The sequence below is a fragment of the Perca fluviatilis genome, chromosome 3, assembly GCF_010015445.1.
Source record: "Perca fluviatilis chromosome 3, GENO_Pfluv_1.0, whole genome shotgun sequence".
NCBI classification, from domain to species: Eukaryota; Metazoa; Chordata; class Actinopteri; order Perciformes; family Percidae; genus Perca; species Perca fluviatilis.
In genome coordinates, this window is record NC_053114.1 from 9962790 (window position 1) to 9982486 (window position 19697).

Sequence of the window (19697 nt, forward strand, 5' to 3'; positions counted from 1 at the left end):
ACTCAACCAAAACCAATAACCCCACTCACCATCAGCTGACACCATTGTCTCCCCATCTCCCCAGGCCAGCTTGGCGTTATCTTTTATTCCACCCTCTCCTTGAGCCTCACATCCGTCAAGTCATTAAACCTCCTTCTTTCACCTCGCAACATGCGCCAAAATCCAGACCCTCTCTCCACCCCGCTGCTGAAGGGCTGTTCAAAACAAATACCGCCGGGCGGACGCGGCACCGACGCCGCGGAAAAATGAAACCACCCGGCGTAGCCGACTCCGGCTGGTCCAGAACTCAGCCGCCAGCCTCATTTACCTGCTCCAAAATCCTGGCACCGCATCACTCCGGTCCACAAAGCGACTCCACTGGCTTCCCCATTTCCCGCGGGATCACCTACAAAATCCTGGTCCTCACCTATAAAGGAAGCCCTCCACCATCTGGCCCCTCATACCTCACGGCCTCTCCACCTACCAGCCCTCCGCGGTCCCTCAGTTTCCTCGGTCTCCTCTCCGTCAAAGTCCAGCCTGGCTGTTTTGGGGACCAGAGCCTTCTCCAGGCAGCTCCCGGGCTCTGGAGACTCCTCCAGAGATCCGCCTCCTGAGTCCCTCACCATCTTCTGATCCAGCCTCAAGACCCATCTCTTCGCCTCCAGCCTGCCCATAGTCCACCTGCCCCCCTCCTTTTTCATCTGTATCTTGTTTTGTTCACTTGTTTTGCTGCGTTTTGTTTTGTTATGTTTTATAATCTACCCTGCCCTGTAAAGACTTTGAGTCCAAGCGGCTATATAAATTCAATTTATTATTATTATTATTATTATGGCCTTATATATATGTCTTTATGTATATATATAGCATATATATATATGTAATATATGTATATATATATATATATATATATATAATATTAATATATATATATATATAATAATATATAATATTATATGCTCCGCATATATATATATATCATATATATATATGTCGGAAATGATGATAGTATTATTATTGTTTAGATATAATATATAGTCCTGTTAAATTGGTGCAGGACAGCAACTATGGCAATGCTTTTGTCGTCAGGCCACATCTAAAGGCAAAAGTGTTTCTGCCTGTTCCTAATGAAATAGAGAGCTGCTGATCCTCCAACTAAAAGCTTAGTAAAACCTTCTGGTTTGGGTAAAAAGTGGTAAAAATATATGACAAGTTAATTGTCAGGTGTTCAAATTGCCCTCCCTGGTGAAGGAAGGAGAGCAGAAAACAGAATAAATAAGAAAAGAAAGGATAAATTCAACAGAAACACCTCTTTCCAGAAACAGTGTCCATGTTTCTCTGGATAATCCACAAAACACATTTTCAACAGTTTCAAAGGGATTTATTTTTCGTCAGAGAGTAGTTCCAATAAAAACTGTTCACAGTGAGGTCTGTGGATCTGTCCATTGGAATCATTCAACTTCCTACAAAATCAGGAAGTGGATCTTTTAATAATGATGATTTTTAAAATTCCTTACTAATCATGTATTCTCTTTCCAGCCCCTTCTTTAGAGTTGACTTAACACTCGTCTTGTCCACACAGAAGGACTCAGTGGCGTTCAACGTATGGGACATAGGTGGTCAAGCGAGCATGTCCACAGTGAACCAGTGTTTCTTCACTGATAAGGCCCTGTATGTGGTGATCTGGAACCTGGCTCTGGGAGAGGAGGCTGTAGCCAACCTGCAGACATGGCTGCTCAACATAGAGGTGAAATGCAGCGCTCTCTCTCTCTCTCTCTCTCTCTCTCTCTCTCTCTCTCTCTCTCACTCACTCACTCACTGTGAGTGGGTCAGAAAGTGAAGGGTGTGACTGAGGCTTTGTGTTCCCAGGGGGAGGGGAGGGAATGCTCTGTCTTTCACGTATCGTTTGTATTATTATAGCGTATTGCATGTATTATTGCATATATATGCATGTATGCATATGCATATATATGTATGTATGTACATGTATTATTACGCATGCATGTATATGCATATATACAATGTATGCATATGCACATACGTGCATGCATGCATGCATGCATACATGCATGCATGCATGCATATGCATGCATGCATGCATGCATATGCATACATGTGCATGCATGCATGCATGCATGCACATATTACGTATGCATGTATGCATGCATATTATTATTATTACATGCATGTGCATATATGTGACATGCATATATATATATACATGCATATGCATATACGTATGTGCAGACATGTGTATATTGTGGTATTACATACAATATTACATATTACGTATATTTCGAGGCGCTTGACGCTTGATAGACAGATGTGTGTGTATTATTACATGTATTATGTGTGTGTGTGTGTGCGTATTATTACGCATATGTGTGTGTATGCATGCATATTATTACGTATTATTACGCATGCATAGCATGCATGCATGTATACGTATGACATATATGTACATACGCATGCATAGCATACTACATGCGCCGTATGTATGTATTGCATGCATGCATATGTACGTATTATTACATACGTGCATACGTACATGCTGCATGCATGCATTAGCATGTACGTATTACGTATGCATGCATACGTATGCATAATGCATGCGATATTAACGTATATATGCATGCATGCGTACGGCATTAGTATGCATGATGCGTATACGTATTACATGTATGTATGTACGTGATACGCTATTAGTATGTATTACGTATTAGTATATACGTACGCATCGTATTAGTATACATACGTACGTATGCATTACGTATTATTACGTACGTATGCATTATTACGTAGCATACGTACGCATACGTACGTATTACACTGCATGTATACGCATAGTACGCATACGTATTATTACGTATACGCTGCGTACATACGTACGTACGTATTACGCATTACGTACGCAGCAGCATGCATGTACGCATACGTACGTATTGCGCATGCATAGCATATTATTAGTATACATAGTACGTACGCATGCATTATTACGCATGTATTACGCATATTACTACGTATTGCATACGCATACACATACGTACGCATTACGCATACATACGTACGTACGCATACGACCATATTACGTACGTACGTACGTACGTAAGCATTACGTATGTTACTGTATGCATACGCATGCATGTACGTATGCATTACGTATGTATTATTACATGCGTACGTACGTATGTACGTATGCATTATTATTAGTATGTACGTACGTATGCATATTATTAATATTACGTACGTACATTATACGCATACGCATATTATATACCATGCATACACATACGCATGCGCATTACGTGTATTATTGTGGGCATATTATTACGCCATTCATATATTATTACGTATTACATTTTGATAGGCTTGACGCCTTTGATGAGTGAGGTGTGCGTATACATACGCATTACGTGTGTGTGTGTGCACATATTAGCATTACGTGCGTGCGTATGTATGTATTATTATTATTATTATTATTAATATCATCACCATCATATCATTATTACATATTATATTACTATTACGTGCGCATACGTATACTACGTGCGTGCGTGCGTACGTATGCATGCATGTATGCAGCACGTATTATTATTATTATTATTACTTATTACAGTGTACATGCGTGCGTGTGTATACGTACGTATGTACGTATTACATACGTGCGTGTGTGCGCATACGTATTATGTGCGCATACGTCGTACGTATGGTGCGTATTACGCATTACGTACGTGCATAGCGTATTACGTATGCATGCTATTATTACGCAGACATGTACGCATATTATTACGCATATTATATACGTGTGGGCATATGTATGTGCGTATGTATTACGTGCGTACGTACGTATTATTATTACATTATTATATATATGCGCATTATATCGCATAATATTACATATTAATGCGTATATGCGTATGCATTACGTGTTATGTGCGTGCGTATTACGTGTATTACGTGTGTACATACGTTGTGTGTGTGCGTATATACGTGAGCTGTGTTGTGCGATATGTGTGTGCATTACGTGCGTGCGCATATTACGTGTACATTACGTTGTGTGTGTATCATTACCGGTGCGTATTATTATTTGTACTATATGTGTGTGCGTCATATATGCGTATTACAGTGCGAGGTGTGTGCATATATATACGTGCATACATAATGCGTGTTTCAGGTGTATAATTATTACGCATTATTATTACATATGTGCATTATTATTACGTATGTACGCGAAATACGTATTATTATTATTACGCATTTATACGTCATTATTATTACGTATTATTACGTATTATTAATTACGTGACATACGCATTATATGCGTATTATACGTATATATTACGTATATATTACGTGCGTATTATTATTGGCCCCACATACATCCCCACTATAATGATTTAAGTTCAGCTGAAATAAATTGGTAGTGGTGCAGTACAGTTGTTGATATGGAACCTGCTATAAGAACCAACACATGAAAAAGCTATAAAGAAACAAGCATTTTTAGGTTAAAATAAAAAAATTTCAAACTTCAGTTAGTAAAAGCAATGTTTGTGAAAAGTAACAATGTTTAGGATTTAAAAAATGTTCCTGTCTAAATGCCACTGTTAGAAATTGATAAATATGGCTTCAGGCTCCTATATGAAATGTGTTTAATTTTAAAGAGTGTCACTGGTTTGATTTTATCTGTAGACACTAATGCTAAAAACTGACTGAATTGATTGTTGATTAACATATCTAACCAATTGCATATGCTGGCTAAAACTAGGGCTGTGCAATTAATCGAAATTTAATCGTGATTATGATTTCGGCTCCCAATGATCACAAAACCAGAATAATCGAAAAACTATTATTTAGCTCATTACATTTTGCAAGTAAACTCTTATTTTCTCTTGTGTTCTGAATGAAAAAATAAAGTTTAAATAGGAAAAGTATTAAGGCAGGTATCTTTTTTTTACTGGTGATTTATTTAACTTTTTCCACTGTTTTTTAAGTTCAATAATTGCAACATCTTTCCAGAAGTCAATGAGTCATCGTGTTAAATTAACAATCAATATTGACCGAAATATTCGAGCCCTAGCTAAAACATTATTGTTTATAACAACATATAACAGTATTGTTTTTTTAAGTAAAAATGTCTTCATCAATAAGAAGGCATTTGTGTTCATGTGCCTGAAGTTCCATACCTACGGCATATAATGACAAATAAACCAAACTCCATCTGCTGAGGAAGAACATACAAAACAACAAAAAGCTAGAGGTTGGACATTGAGTTAAGATGTTCTTGTGTGTGTCAGACAACTGTTTCCAAGGTAAAGAATGGACTTTCAAACTCATCTTGTGCAATAAACGTGAGTTCCTTTGTGTTGTTGCCTGTAGGCGAGAGCACCCAACTCTGCCGTGGTGGTCGTGGGAACACATTTGGATCTCATCGACACCAAGTTCCGCACTGAGAGACTGGCCACGCTGAGAGCATACATTCTGGCTCTGTGCAGATCCCCTTCAGGGGCTCGAGCCAGCGGCTTCCCTGACATCACCTGGAAACACCTGCAGTAAGTAATTTTACCTTTCATTGTTTGTTTATTGCTATTGATACAAACATTTAGTTTTTTGCTCCCCCTACATACTGCCTATGCAAATAATAGAAACCGCTGTAAGATTCATGTCAGTTGTCACTAGTATCAGCCTTACAGACGTCTGTTAAGCCGCCTACACATGATAGGCGGAAAAAGCGCTTTGCACTGGCTATTCCATTGATTTCCTATAGGGAGGGCGGTGGTGCCCAACTATGTGCTGCGCTACCCCTGGCGTCGCACACCGCTCGGATTTGCCGCTTTGCGCTGCGCTCAAAGTTCAAATTATTTAAACTTTGACCTAGTTGCCGATGACTATTGAAACCGCAACCAATGAGATAACAGCATGTCGTTACTTAGCAACGGGAAATAGCTTCCTTGCCTCACTTGATGACGTATACCTGCGCTACCTTTGCTCTCTGCGCTTTGCTCTGCGCCCTACCTATCGGTGCGCAGAGAGCAAATCGCGTATCATGTGTAGGCGCCTTTACTCTGTGAAGTGTACTCAAGTGTGTGTGTGTGTGTGTGTGTGTGTGTGTGTGTGTGTGTGTGTGTGTGTCTTGGTACTCAGTGAAGTGTCCTGTAAGACTCTGGAGGGCTTGGATGGGCTGAAGAAACTGATCTACCAGGTGGCTCTCTCCATGAAAGAAAGCAGCAGCTCAGCCTGTGGCGGTAAACTGCTGGGCAGACTGGTGAGTGAGGCAGTGTGACTGGTGACGCTCGACTCAGCTCTTCACAGCTTGCACCAAGAGAGAGAAACTTACTAAGAACGTGAATGTATTTATAAAAAAGGAGACATAGGCGATCTTCTACAGATGGTAAATGCGGGACAGGATTACATAAAATTCAATAGGTGGTGAATCCCAGAAGGGGAAAGGACTGAGACATGTCTTGGAGGGTAATAGCAGAGGTATAATTAGGGCCCGAGCGCCGACAGCGGCGAAGGCCCTATTGAAACTGAAGGAATTATTGTTTCTATTCTTTTCCCGTCAAATTAATTGCCTTTTTAAGGGGCATTAACATATTCAAAAACTCACCAAATTTGGCGGTCGCATCAAGTCTGGTGAAAACTTACGTATTTTAAGGGTTTCGGGAATAGGCGCAAAAAAATGGCTCGCTAGCGCCCCCTAGAAAGTTAAGAAAATGTAGCCCCTGCAGTGCGTTTAACGTAGACTCATGAAATTTGGTACACATATGTAGCATGTCAAGATGTACAAACTTCATTAGAGCCATACCCTAAACCCAACAGGAAGTCCGCCATTTTGATTTCAAAGTTCGAAATTAGTGCGATTTTGGCCATTTCCACATGTCGTACTTTAACGAACTCCTCCTAGAGATTTCATCCGATCTACTTCAAACTCGGTCTGTGCCATCTTAAGACGTTAAAGATGAAAAGTTGTTAAAAGAAAAACTTTTCGTCATAGGACGTGGCGGTCCAACCCTTAGGACAAATAAAGGCCGATATTTACTTAAAGTCATAGCGCCCCCTAGTAGCAACAGGAAGTAGGCCTAAAAGTCAAGGTGCTATACTTTAACGAACTCCTCCTACAGATGTCATCCGATGGACTTCAAACTTGGTCTGTACCATCCCAACACCTTAACGATGAAAAGTTATTAAAAGAAAATCTTTTAGTCAGACGGTGTGGGCGTGGCGTGGCGGCCATTTTGAGTGTTTAGCGATGAACAAAGAAATTCTTGTAACTTGAGTGTACGTTGTCGTATCTGCCCGAAATTTCTCACAATTGACAAGGGTCCAGGCCTGAGGACACCTACAGGCCAAAATTGACTTTTGGTCATAGCACCCCCCGCTGGCATCAGGAAATCTGCCTTATATGACAAACATCATCCGATTTACATGAAACTCAGAATGTGTGGTCTACATGTGATACTGATCCGCCCCCTATAATATGACCACGCCCACTTACTCAGGCCCCGCCCCGTTTCATAACATTTGAACCGTTTAAGGTAGAGTCTTGTGTGAGGTGTCATTGAACTCAGCAGAGACTTCATTCTTCATTGGTGATGGTTTGGCCCGCCCCCTAAACTTTAGCCACGACCCCTTTTATAACTAATGACCTGTTTGATGTAGACCCTTGTGTGAGGTATTATTGAACTCAGCACAGACTTCCTTTTTAATTGGTGATGGTTTGACCCGCCCCCTAAGCATAAGCCACGCCCCCTTTCCTAACATTTGAACCATTTAAGGTTGACCCTTGTGTGAGGTATCAATGAACTCAGCAGAGAGTTTCTTCTTCATTGGTGATGGTTTGGCCCACCCCCTATGCTTTAGCCACGCCCCCTTTTATAACTAATGACCTGTTTGATGTAGACCATTGTGTGAGATATCATTGAACTCAGCAGAGACTTCCTTATTCATTGGTGATGGTTTGGCCCACCCCCTATGCTTAAGCCAACCCCCTTTCATAAAACCTTACCCATCTAAGGTAGAGTCTTGTGTGAGGTATAATTGAACTCAGCAGAGAGTTCCTTTTTAATTGGTGATGGTTTGACCCGCCCCCTATGGTTAAGCCACGCCCCCTTTCATAACTTTGACCCGTTTAAGGTAGAGTCTTATGTGAGGTATCATTGAACTCAGCAGAGACTTCCTTTTTAATTGGTGATGGTTTGACCTGCCCCCTACGCTTTTGCCATGCCCCTTTTCACAGCTAATGAACCATATGACGTAGAGTCTTGTGTGAGCTATCGTTGAACTCGGTGGGGAGTTCCCTTTTCATTGTTGACGATTTGTATGGAGCTAAATTGGGGCCAAATGTTTTGTTAATTTGAAAAAAATATATATAGTTGGAAAAACTAAAGCTTGAACTTGAAAATTTAAGTTTTGGTCAAAACTTGGAAAAAATAAAACCATGTATTCAAACTAAAAATAAGTGTACCAATTTATATTTCAGTTTGAATACAATTTATACATGTGCTTTTTACTTAACAAACTGATACCAGTGACAAAGTTCCATTTAAAAAATTGTTTTGAACACATGGTAACCAATTACACTATAAGAGCAATAAAATGTGCCAGATTGTGCAGTTCAGCAGGAACAATGACTTCTCCCACTTCCATGTATGACTTATAGCACCACAGTATTCACTAGCACCAGCCCACAGGTAAGACATGTGAAAGATATTAGCATTTTTGAATAGAAACTTTGCGACATTATCTCCGCAGTGGCATTTTTTTGTGATTAACACATAAAGGTAATATAGGTGGACAGCTGGACAAAGCTGGCAATCAAGCATCGCTAGCACTAAAGTTAGCATTAACTAACGTTAGCTTCACACTAGCTGGGGTTTTTACACTAATTTCAGTGTCCAGCTCAAGTTTTTTTACTTTAACGTGTAGTGGTCTTTGTAAACCTCTGTTTGTCAGAATGACCATAACTCGACAGTGGCTGCAGTGAAGAAGGTCTCTTTTTACAGAGTAGACAAATATGACTTTGCATTAATGCTCTGGCCTGATAAAGTACGTTTTACACACATAACGTTACATGTAACAGCTTGACAGTTATGCCTTACAAAATATGCCAAGTGGGCAAACTTTGAAGGCTTCTACCACAGCCTAACTGTATCAGAATACACTAACTTGTCTTTTTGTATTTGTAGGTCTACTGTCTGTTTTCTGGACCGTGTGTGTCCGTAATAAAAGCTTTGATTGATTGATTAACAAAGCAGACCAGGATGTTGTTTAAACTAACCATGAAAAGGTAACACTATTAACTTAGCAATGTTAGTTATCTATAATGTTTTACATTTATAAGGCTCTGTACGGCTGCAGGCAGCCACTGTCGAGTTATGGTCATTCTGACAAACAGAGGTTAACAAAGAACACTACACGTTAAAGTAAAAAACTTGAGCTAGACACTGAAATTAGTGTAAAAACACCAGCTAGTGTGAAGCTAACGTTAGTTAATGCTAACTTTAGTGCTAGTGATGCTTCATTTCCAGCTGTCCACCTATTTTCCCTTTATGTGTTAATGACAAAAAAATGCCACTGCGGGGATAATGTCCCAAAGTATCTATTCAAAAAGGCTAATATCTTTCACATGTCCTACCTGTACGTAAGCAGGTTGCCTTGGCGGAGCAGACGCTACGCTGACTGCCGAGTGAATACTGTGGTGCTACATTCAAAGTCGTACATGGAAGTGGGAGAAGTCATTGTTCCTGCTGAACTGCACAATCTGGCACAGTTTATTGCTCTTATAGTGTAATTGGTACCATGTGTTGTCCAAAACAATTTTTTAAAGGGATCTTTGTCACTGGTATCAGTTTAAGTCAAAAGCACATGTATATAGTGGTTAGAAAGCATTCAGTCATAGTTCTCACAGTAACACCATTTCCTGAAGGCAACATGACAGAGGAGTCTTCTGCCTTCTTTGTTAGGCTGTCACTCATAATGCCACGCCCCTCTGAGTTGAAGCCACGCCCCCTACGCAAAATCAGGGCCAAAAGTCTGAAACCGAAAAAAAATTATCTGAAAGTGAAAAACAGATCTAAAACCGAAAAAAAAGATTTGAAACCGAAAAAAAAAGATTTGAAGCAGTAAAAAAAAATTAGTTTAAAATAAGTTTTGAATCTGAAAACATGAAATGTGGAACTGAAAAGAAATATAAAAGTGAAAAATGAAAATTTATAATTTATTCAAAATAATTCCAGAATTGAATCAAAAATTTTTTCAAACTGAAAGAAAAATTGGTACACTTATTTTTAGTTTGAATACATGGTTTTATTTTTTCCAAGTTTTGACCAAAACTTAAATTTTCAAGTTCAAGCTTTAGTTTTTCAACTATATATATTTTTTTCAAATTAACAAAACATTTGGCCCCGATTTCGCTCCATAACGGCGTCTGAGTGCCGCGCAAATGCACGGTCGCAAGGAGCGGCATCCGCCGGTAAACCCGATGCGCGCAGCGGCGCGAGGGCCCGTCCATCGCTGCTCGCAGCTTTAATTCGTGTTTGTTTTTTTATTTGTGTGTATCATGGCTTTGCTGGAGGTGTCATTGTTTTCTGTTTCATTCTGTTCATGTGATACTGTCATATAATTGAGAGGTTAAGAGAGAAATTTTGATATCGGCTGGGAGGGATTGTAATTGCAATAAAAAATTTATAAAAACATTAGAACAAAGAAGAAAAAACAAAGAACATACATGTATCATACGTTTTTAGGAACAGGCAATACAGCTGAAAGGTGAAGGATTGTTGAAATTGTCTTATATGTTTTCAAATAGTTTAAATGAGACATATCATGCTCATTTTCAGATTCTTATTAGGGGTCCAAGCCCGAGGGGGCAAGGGAACCGCGTGTTGCAAGGCAACGCGGTTCACACTCCAGCGGAGCGTGGAACCCTATTGTTTTTCTAAGGATTTTTATTATTTTCCATTATTCTTCTCCGCCTAAAACTCCGACTGCAGCCTAAACCGTACATGGTGGGGGGTTGCAATTTTCAGGACTGGTCCACAACCCTGCAAGGACCTTAGGCGCAAAAATTCACCCATTTCCACCACTAGCTGGCGCTATAGCAGAAAAAGCGCGTTTGGCCCTATAACTCCCACACCGTACACCCGACATTCAAAAACAATACATCTACGCGTTCCCTGGATCCAACTGAATCACGTGATATAGGCCACGCCCATTTCCACCTAGAGTTTTATACGTCAAAAATCGTGATTTATCAAAAACCTACTTTTTCGAACTCCTCCTAGACCATGCGACCGATCTGCACGAAACTGGGACAGTAACATCGCCAGACTGACCTGACTAAAAGTTATAAAAGGAATTTTTGTACGATAAAAATTGCGCATATAACGTACAAACAAATTTGTGTAGCTAACTATGAAAACACCAACTTTGCCATATCTCAGCGAAAATAAATGCTAGCAACCCCAAACTTTAGATTCTTCTTTGGCATGACCCTCTGGAGGGACCCCATGCGTATTACGAAAATTGGTCACTAGGGGGCGCTACAACTACAAAAAGTTTATATCTCATGAACGGCTCATCCGATTTATACAAAATTTGAAGGGTACCATCAAGGGCTAATCCTGAGGCCAACCCTAAAGTGGGGTACTGAGGCGTCGAAGTGGGCGTGGCCTATGGGACCCAATGTGACCCAAGTCTAGATATACCACTTACACTAATGTGAACAACTTTAAATTTACAGGGTAGATGGATAATGGGCCATGGACCACACCTACCAAAAATTACACATGTGGACCACTAGGTGGCGCTGTAATGGTTTTTGGTCTTTAACTCCCACATTACACATCGCACATTAGAAATTTTTACATCCACGTGTTCCTTGAATCAAGCTGAATTACCTGATATAGGCCAACCCCATTTTCGCGCAATGTTGGTGGCATTGATTTTTAATTTCCCACGAGGTGATCGTGGTTACGTGTCAGTTAAACTTCTCATCTCCAATCCTATCTGTATTTGTGAGAAGTGGCGCTGTCCTGAGTTGAAAGCCTACTTTACGGCTTTATTATCGAGTTAATAGGCGCGTGTGTTCGTGTCGGCCGCTGTCCATTTCCTAAGGTTTTGAAATGCAAACAACTTTTGACTACTTTTTTTTTTTTGAACGACGTGCGCCTGTGAGCACCCACGGAGGAAAACATCAATCGGCGCCTATGACACCATTTACAACAACCTGACCACCTCCCCTGCTCTTTCAACCACCACACCTGCCGGTACCTCCACCCTCGAAGTCACTCTCTCATTTCTCTCTGCTGTCCCCTGTGGTCAGGGGGGTTAAGAAGTTTGTTTATACCCAACCTTAACTGTAGTTTCTATGGTTAGTTCCTGGAAATATTTGGTCAAAAGGAGTTCAAACTATCAAACACATACTGTACATCCTTCTTGGGATTTTCTGAAGCACAGACAGATTTTTGATTTCGAGCAAGCATTTGGTGGCGAGGAAAAACTTGGCCCAGGCTCTAGGTGGGCGGCCATCTGCCGCTGCCGGTTGGGACACAGAGACACAGATACAAATACATTGTCTCCTCCACCAGATCCCCAGGAGCTACCTGACACTTCAGGAAGCAGTGATAGCAGAGAAGCAGAGGCGAGATGCTGAGGGAGAGGTCCAATACCTAACTAATGATCAGCTGGAAGCCATCATCCAACAGAACCCAGAAAGTGACATCAGAGACTATGAGGACCTGCAGACTGGTACTGTGATTTGTTCAGCAAACACCTGGATGTGAAAATTGTTTTGTTTTACTGTTTTTTGTTTGTAACTTTATGTGATTTCCCTGTTAAAAAAAAAAACGGTGTATTTCCAGTATTTATTTGAGAAAGCTTCCCCTTTGGTGCGTCCCCACCTATAAACCTGTGTTTGTCACGGATTGGCTTTGAGAGGGATTACAATTGGGCGATTAACCCCCAGTGGGACAGGGGCCTTATAGTATGTTCCATTTGTACTCGGAGGTCAGAATTTTTGAGGTCAATGTTGGAAACACCCCCTGAACTTTGGATTTCCGAGTTGGAAAGTCGGACAACCTCGCAGTACCCCGAGCTCAAAATCCAACATGGCCACCCCGTGCATGAACAGTAGTAAAAATTGTAGTAACATACATACAGTGTGCCATGCCCCCAGAATTGCTGTCCTAACCACAGAATCTATATTTGGTTTACTTGCTTATGATGAGGTCAATAATGATAATGGAAGTATATACATGTAAAGATAGAAATAATGAAGCTTTACTGTACCACTTCACCCACTGAACTGTGTACGGAAACTGTTTCTATTGATTCATGGCACTATATAATAAAATTATAACAAAATTATAATATAATGAAATGATATAATTACATATAATTGTGAGTAAGTATTTATTTGGTTATTATTATATATTTGGTATTTATTGGTTTCTCAGGGTTACTAGGATCTAGATTATGTCCGTTATTGCATGTGGGTCCAATGGGATAGGACATTTTGACAACCAGGGTGGGAGTTTGCAATGGCCCAATATCCATTTGTTCCTAATGTATCTATCAACACATGCCGATTTTGGTGCTTTTAATTGTTTCAATTTATTGAGCTTATACCGCCCCACTATTAGCACTTCTGTCTTATTTGTGTATATATTAGTTGTACACACAGTTCTGTCCTACTTCTACATTCTTTACGCTGTTTGTATGCACAAAAAATATCCTAATGCATTGTTATCAACTGGTGGGTTGAGGGGTGGGGCGGCACACACAAAAACACAAACACTGGCGCACACACCAGCCTTACAAAAGATAGAACAGTGAAATTAAATGTTAACCGATCATTAACCATTGACCGACAAACAGGAAATGTAGTCTCAGTTCAACGTCCGGGAGGCGAATTTAGGAATCCTACTATGGCCACGCCAAGACCTGCCCTTCAATAGCATTCACACGCTACTATTGGCCAGGCGTCCATGCTTACATGTACAGGTCCTATCCCCTGTCCAATCGGCTATCCTAACCTTAACCACTCGAGGTGTCAATGCCTAACCCCAACCAATCGACTGCTATTGAAGGGCAGGTCTTGGTGTGACCATAGTAGGATTCATAATTTTGAGTCCGGGAGGCTCTGACACATTTTCCGCACTCCGTGTCAGCGGACAGCCGGTTGTGCCGGTTAATGTTCTGTGCATTGATTCATTAGATTTCGATCATTCACTTTTTTTTCCTTTTTTTTTTCTTTTTAAATGACGTAGTTAAGGTGGCATGCATGCTAGGCGGCCGCCTAAGCTGCAAAGTGCTGCGGGAAATCCTGCAATTGTCTTGGGTGGCGCTAAGTTCTGGACGCAGCGATGGTGGCTCTGCAAAATAGTCTCGGGACGGAAATTGTTTTGGTGGAACATTTGCACCCCCTAAAAGAAAACACCACATACAATATTAAATAAAGTTAACTGTTATTACTGCTATTTAAATTTGCTGGCTACATGGTTAAACGTAATTTGCTCTTATGAGTCTATCGCCGTGTGTATTTTGTCTATAGCAAATCCCCACCAATTGGTCCCAAAACGTCCTAGTTAGAGAGTAAATGCCGTAAACATATTTTTTGTAAATCGTTTTAATCATTGCCTGAAAGAACCAAGCAGGCGCCTTATTGCACGACCCAAATTTTCTAAAATAAACTTGCCATTTTCAGCATGTAGCTTGCTAGCTTGAAGTTTGTTGTTTCCTGAACGGAACAGTTTGAGAACAGAAACAAACAGAAAGCAGAAGGCGAGGGACATCCGGCGGAACATTCAGCTGTGCCAGATGTATGCAATTGTCCTGGAAATTGTTGATCCTGACTATCTGCCACTAAACTGTGTTACTCTGTGCTGACCACCTTATCCTTGTGGTCAAAATGCAAACACGCTCAGGAGTTGCAATTATGAAATTTGCATGTGCGCATTGTCTCTGGCAAATGGTCCTAATTGCTCCGTGTTCTTTGTTCTATGTTTTACTGAACATCAACATGTAGTATAGTTAGTGGTTAAAAACGTAATACTGAAAATACAAAGACATTCTTTAGTTACACGTGTATACATACAAAGAGGAGGCTCACTGTCCAGTGAGGTATTTTGTTATATACTGTATGTAATACATATATAACAAAAAATACCTCTACTGGACGCACAGTAATTACAGTAATATAATATACATATTATGTATATTATATTATGCCCTTGACTTCACTATTCAAGAATGAACACCATGTTTAAGGCTCTCTATTTTTGCATTATATCCAGCTATCAGTTTCTTGATAGAGACGGGGACCCTACTGCACTTCCCCGACACCAGCCACGGCCTGTGTACCCTCTACTTTCTGTGTCCTGTGTGGCTGTCAGAATGCCTGGAGAGGATCATGCACCTTAAGTCCTCTCACTCTGTAGCCAGGAATGGAGTGATCCGAGCTGAAGACCTAAGGGTGAGACTCAGGAAACCACTTGTAAAATGGAAACAATTCTGGACTTTCTGAGTTGTTTGTTGACTTCCTATTGTGACATCTATGATGTCTGTTGTGCAGATGCTGTTGGTAGGAACAGGGTTCACCGAGCAGACAGAGGAACAGTATTTCCAGTTTCTTACCAAGTTTGAGATTGCTCTGCCTGTGGCCAACAACAGGTAAAATATAGGGGTTTTTTTTCTACAAAATTTATACTCGTCTGATACGAATGGTGATTCCCTGTACAAAGCCCACACATTACTGTCCGATTAGAAACCAATGACAGCAGAGGTCTTATCCAGGGTTATCAAATACTAAAACCAAAATATTTTTTGTAAACTGAAACTAAATAAAAACTAAAACCTTCAAGTAAAACTATACGGAAAGTATATTGCCAGGTTAAAAAATAAATAAAATGAATCATTTCAGTTATAGTTTTTTAGCTGTAATATATCACTTCTACAACAATATGAATTTCCGTCAACTCTCAAAACATTAAGGACCCTATCTTGGACCAAGACCGACGCAGTTGTCAATTTCCCATCCAGCGCCCACGTCGTTTAAATAGCAAATGCGCTTGCGCCCATTTGTGTGCCCATGGGCGTGCTGGTCTTACAGGGAGGTGTGTTCAAGTGCATTCTTGGCATATTGCTATCTTCAGGCAGCGGAAAGTGATCGCGCCATTGACCAACAAAAACCTGGTCTAAAGTCAATAACGCAGCATTTCATTGTTATTTGAAAGCTTTGAACGTCCATTACATTCAAGCAATTGCCAAATTAGTTGCTACAAAGCTAATGTGTGTATGGCTATGTTCAGAAGATTGTGTTGTCCAGCGACTTTTGCTCGCAGAAACTCATGAAGATAATTACTTCTTCTGAAGAGTCCATCATGGTTTTTTATCCTCCGGGTCCTCCTTGGCTGCTAGCAACTGCATGGAGGAGCAGTGGGGGCTATTCGCGATCACGGTAGTCTTGTATTATGTGGACGCACCGACAGTTTAGTTGTCATTACTTAGAATTCCTCATGGGGGCGACAGAAACTATGCACTACACTACTGCAGCTCCAGCAGGGGACCTCGGACTTCCCTTTCCCGAGCCACTTTAACCAGCTCCGACTGGGGGATCCCGAGGCGTTCCCAGGCCAGGTTGGAGATATAATCCCTCCACCTAGTCCTGGGTCTTACACACACAGGGATGCGCAGCAGCACACAAACATGCAAAAGATAAAAAATAAAAACATTACAATGTGAAATAGTATAATGATATGATCTGCTCGCGCGCTTTCACTTCATGCAAGAGCAGATCAGTTTCTTCTCCTGAAAATCTCTCCTTCCTGCTTAGCAAATCCGCCATCATAATAGCAATGTGCCAAGGTACACATGCGCCTGGCTTTTAAAGGGAATGGGAGATGACATGTCTGATTGGTTTATTGCATGTTACGCCCAAAACACATAATAATTAATTAAGACACTAAGGACAACCCTTTCGAACCATTCGCCTGGCGCACAGACCCTTTTTTCCACCGTTAAACTAGCAAAAGTGGATTCGTACACGCCATAAATGCTTAGATTGTTAAAATAGGGCCCTATACCACGGAAATTGAACAGACTGGACATGAGATGGCTCTGTGCTGTAATTGCTTCACATCGGACACTTAAGTAGCACAAAGATTAAACATTAAACTTCATGGCGATTTTCTAGCTATGTATTCTGTATGTAAATCATATGTAGTTACATGCTTTTGAAAAATGATACCTGGCCCGGACTAAAACAAACTAAATATGTAAAAACTAAAACTAAATCTTTGTAAAAAAATTAAACTAAACTAAAACTAGCAAACACACTCTGAAACTAAAATAAAATGAAAATGAATTAAAAACTATTATAACCTGGCTTATCCTATGATTTCTTTGCTGCATAGCTTGTCCCACCGTTTTTGCACCACACAATTCATTACATCAAATCATGCAACACTGGTAACCATCCAAAACTCCCTCACATCACTCTAGCAGCTAACCGCCAGAATCACCAAAGCAACCAACCCAAACACCTTAGCAACCACCTAGCAACACCCAGGCAACTACCTTTACTACTGCCTAGTAACCACCTCATGATGCCCTAGCAAACACCTTAGCTAAAACCCTAGCAACTGCCCATAAAGTCATAGCAACCTCTTAACACCTAACAAGAAATGCACAACTAACCATCACACATCAACCTAACATAACAACCTAAAACATTCTGGCAACAACCTTGAAGACAGTTATCACCTTACCAAACACTTATCACTAACTACCACATAGGAAACACTTACTGATCTTAGCAACTGCATAGCATCCATATGCTACATACATAACCATAAGCTCTCCACAGGTAGCAACACATAAGCAACTGTAACAATTACTCACTTGCTATGACTATGGGCCCAGAAGAGTTTTAGGTTCGACTACTGGAGCACAGAGATACTCAGACAATGGTGCTTTTAAGTTGAACAATGCCGGCTTTTTATATAAAGAAATGGTAAATGGTTCCACATACAACAGACAATTTGACAAGGACAACAGCTTGAATACCAAGATTTACAATTTTGGCAAATAAAGATCCTACAATCCCTTTTTTTCTAATTCTTTAGGTGCACCTTTCTAACCTGTGTCACACTACACTTCAGGTTTACAGTTCAATGTTCAAGTTACTATGGAAGAAAAAAAAAAAAAAATAATACACATACATTCATTGAAATCACAATCGTATACCCGTGTATAACCTAATACAGTACAGTCTCAAGATAATTGAGCTGGTAAGACCAGTGTATGTTTCAGTCCAGGTGTACAGAAATGAATGTGTGCAAAAGCTGTCCTACCGCACCAGCGGATACAGTGTACATGAACAGACTCCTGGGGGGAAGGCTCGCCATCAATCCTGGGTGACCAGAGGTTAAATTGGGCCGGAGCACACCGGAGCACAGCTCCGCCTCCTCAGGTCTAGTGATGTGACAACCGGCTCTTTTACGCGAGTCGGTTCAACCGGACGGTTGTTGGTTGGCGAACCGAGTCTATAGATTCGGTCAACGGTTCACGTGCCTGCGGCTGCAGCATCCGGCTACTCCCGGTCTCGGCAGTAGCCGGGTGCCCGCCCGGTCTGCTCGTGACAGCCTGTAACATTCACTTCTCTAACATTTAACTTAACATAACTAAGATAACGTGTATTTGTATGTGATGCACTTCCCAATCAATAATGTGTGAATTTCCGAACACAATCACCTAAGATGCATCAGAAACAAGGCTTGGTTAATAACTCAAACTTGCCGAGAACCGTTAGACAAACCGTTTGTTATATACCGCCGAGCGGTTGTTAACGATTACGCGGTCTCGACTCGGCAGTGCAGACTCTCGGCAGTAGCCAGGTGCACGGTCTCTACAACTCTCTTAACAACTCTTTCAGTCCAATGAATCGTGCTGCTCGAGGTAGCCCATTTCCTGATTGATTCTACCACCACTCCAGTGGAGGCGCTAATGAGGTAAAAAACAGGAGTGAGTCGGTTCATTGACGTATGGCACTCGATTCTCCCGGCTCAGTGACACGAATCGGGTTAATAACCGGTTCTTCGGTCAGTTCGTCATCACTACTCAGGTCCACTACACACCCTGCCGGAGCTCAGCTCCGTCTCCTTCAGCATCAAACATTTTGCCGGGGCTTCAGCCCCAAATGTATTTTGAAAAGTTGACTGACAAATATGAAACTTGACGTCGCTTTGTGCCCATTCTCGCTGTAAAAAGCTGGGCAGCTTCAGGTTTATGGATGCTCTCTGCTGGCGACATGCTGCGGCAAATGTGTCGCGTTTGTGCTCCATGCATTTCTGCCATAAGTTTCGTGTTTCCACCTCCGATGTAGAGCAGCGTACAGCCACTTCCCTAAACGTCTCAAACGGCGCTCTGTGTCTGTCAGACGGTCTGAGATCTACCGTATCAGCAGACCAATCACATAATGCGCAGCAGACTACGGTGCAGGTAGATTATTTTCTGAAATATAGTGACTTTATTCTTGTAGGCTAATAGCCTATTATAACTTTATTTTTCACAAAATATCACGACTCCTCCAAATCTCAGAGAGCACAGGTGGGATGAGTTATATTTTGAATGTGCACAAAGTTTTTGGACATGAGCAGAAATCTTGCTCAAACATCTGAAATATTACAGTCCAGGGATTTATTAAATGAATAATGTATCACTGA

At 41.0% G+C, this 19697-nt stretch overlaps 1 protein-coding gene across 4 annotated transcripts in view; it reads left to right on the forward strand.

Annotated features, from left to right (window-relative positions):
- The window catches only part of lrrk1 (leucine-rich repeat kinase 1), a 235488-nt gene that overhangs the window by 101638 nt on the left and 114153 nt on the right, over positions 1–19697 (forward strand). For 3 of the 4 annotated variants that reach the window (XM_039794699.1, XM_039794700.1, XM_039794702.1), the window contains 6 exons: positions 1559–1723; positions 5353–5525; positions 6118–6238; positions 12564–12723; positions 15270–15448; positions 15548–15645. In XM_039794699.1, the coding sequence (XP_039650633.1) occupies positions 1559–1723; positions 5353–5525; positions 6118–6238; positions 12564–12723; positions 15270–15448; positions 15548–15645 (896 nt within the window). The remainder of the gene's footprint in view (positions 1–1558; positions 1724–5352; positions 5526–6117; positions 6239–12563; positions 12724–15269; positions 15449–15547; positions 15646–19697) is intronic. The other variant, XM_039794701.1, reaches the window with a different exon arrangement.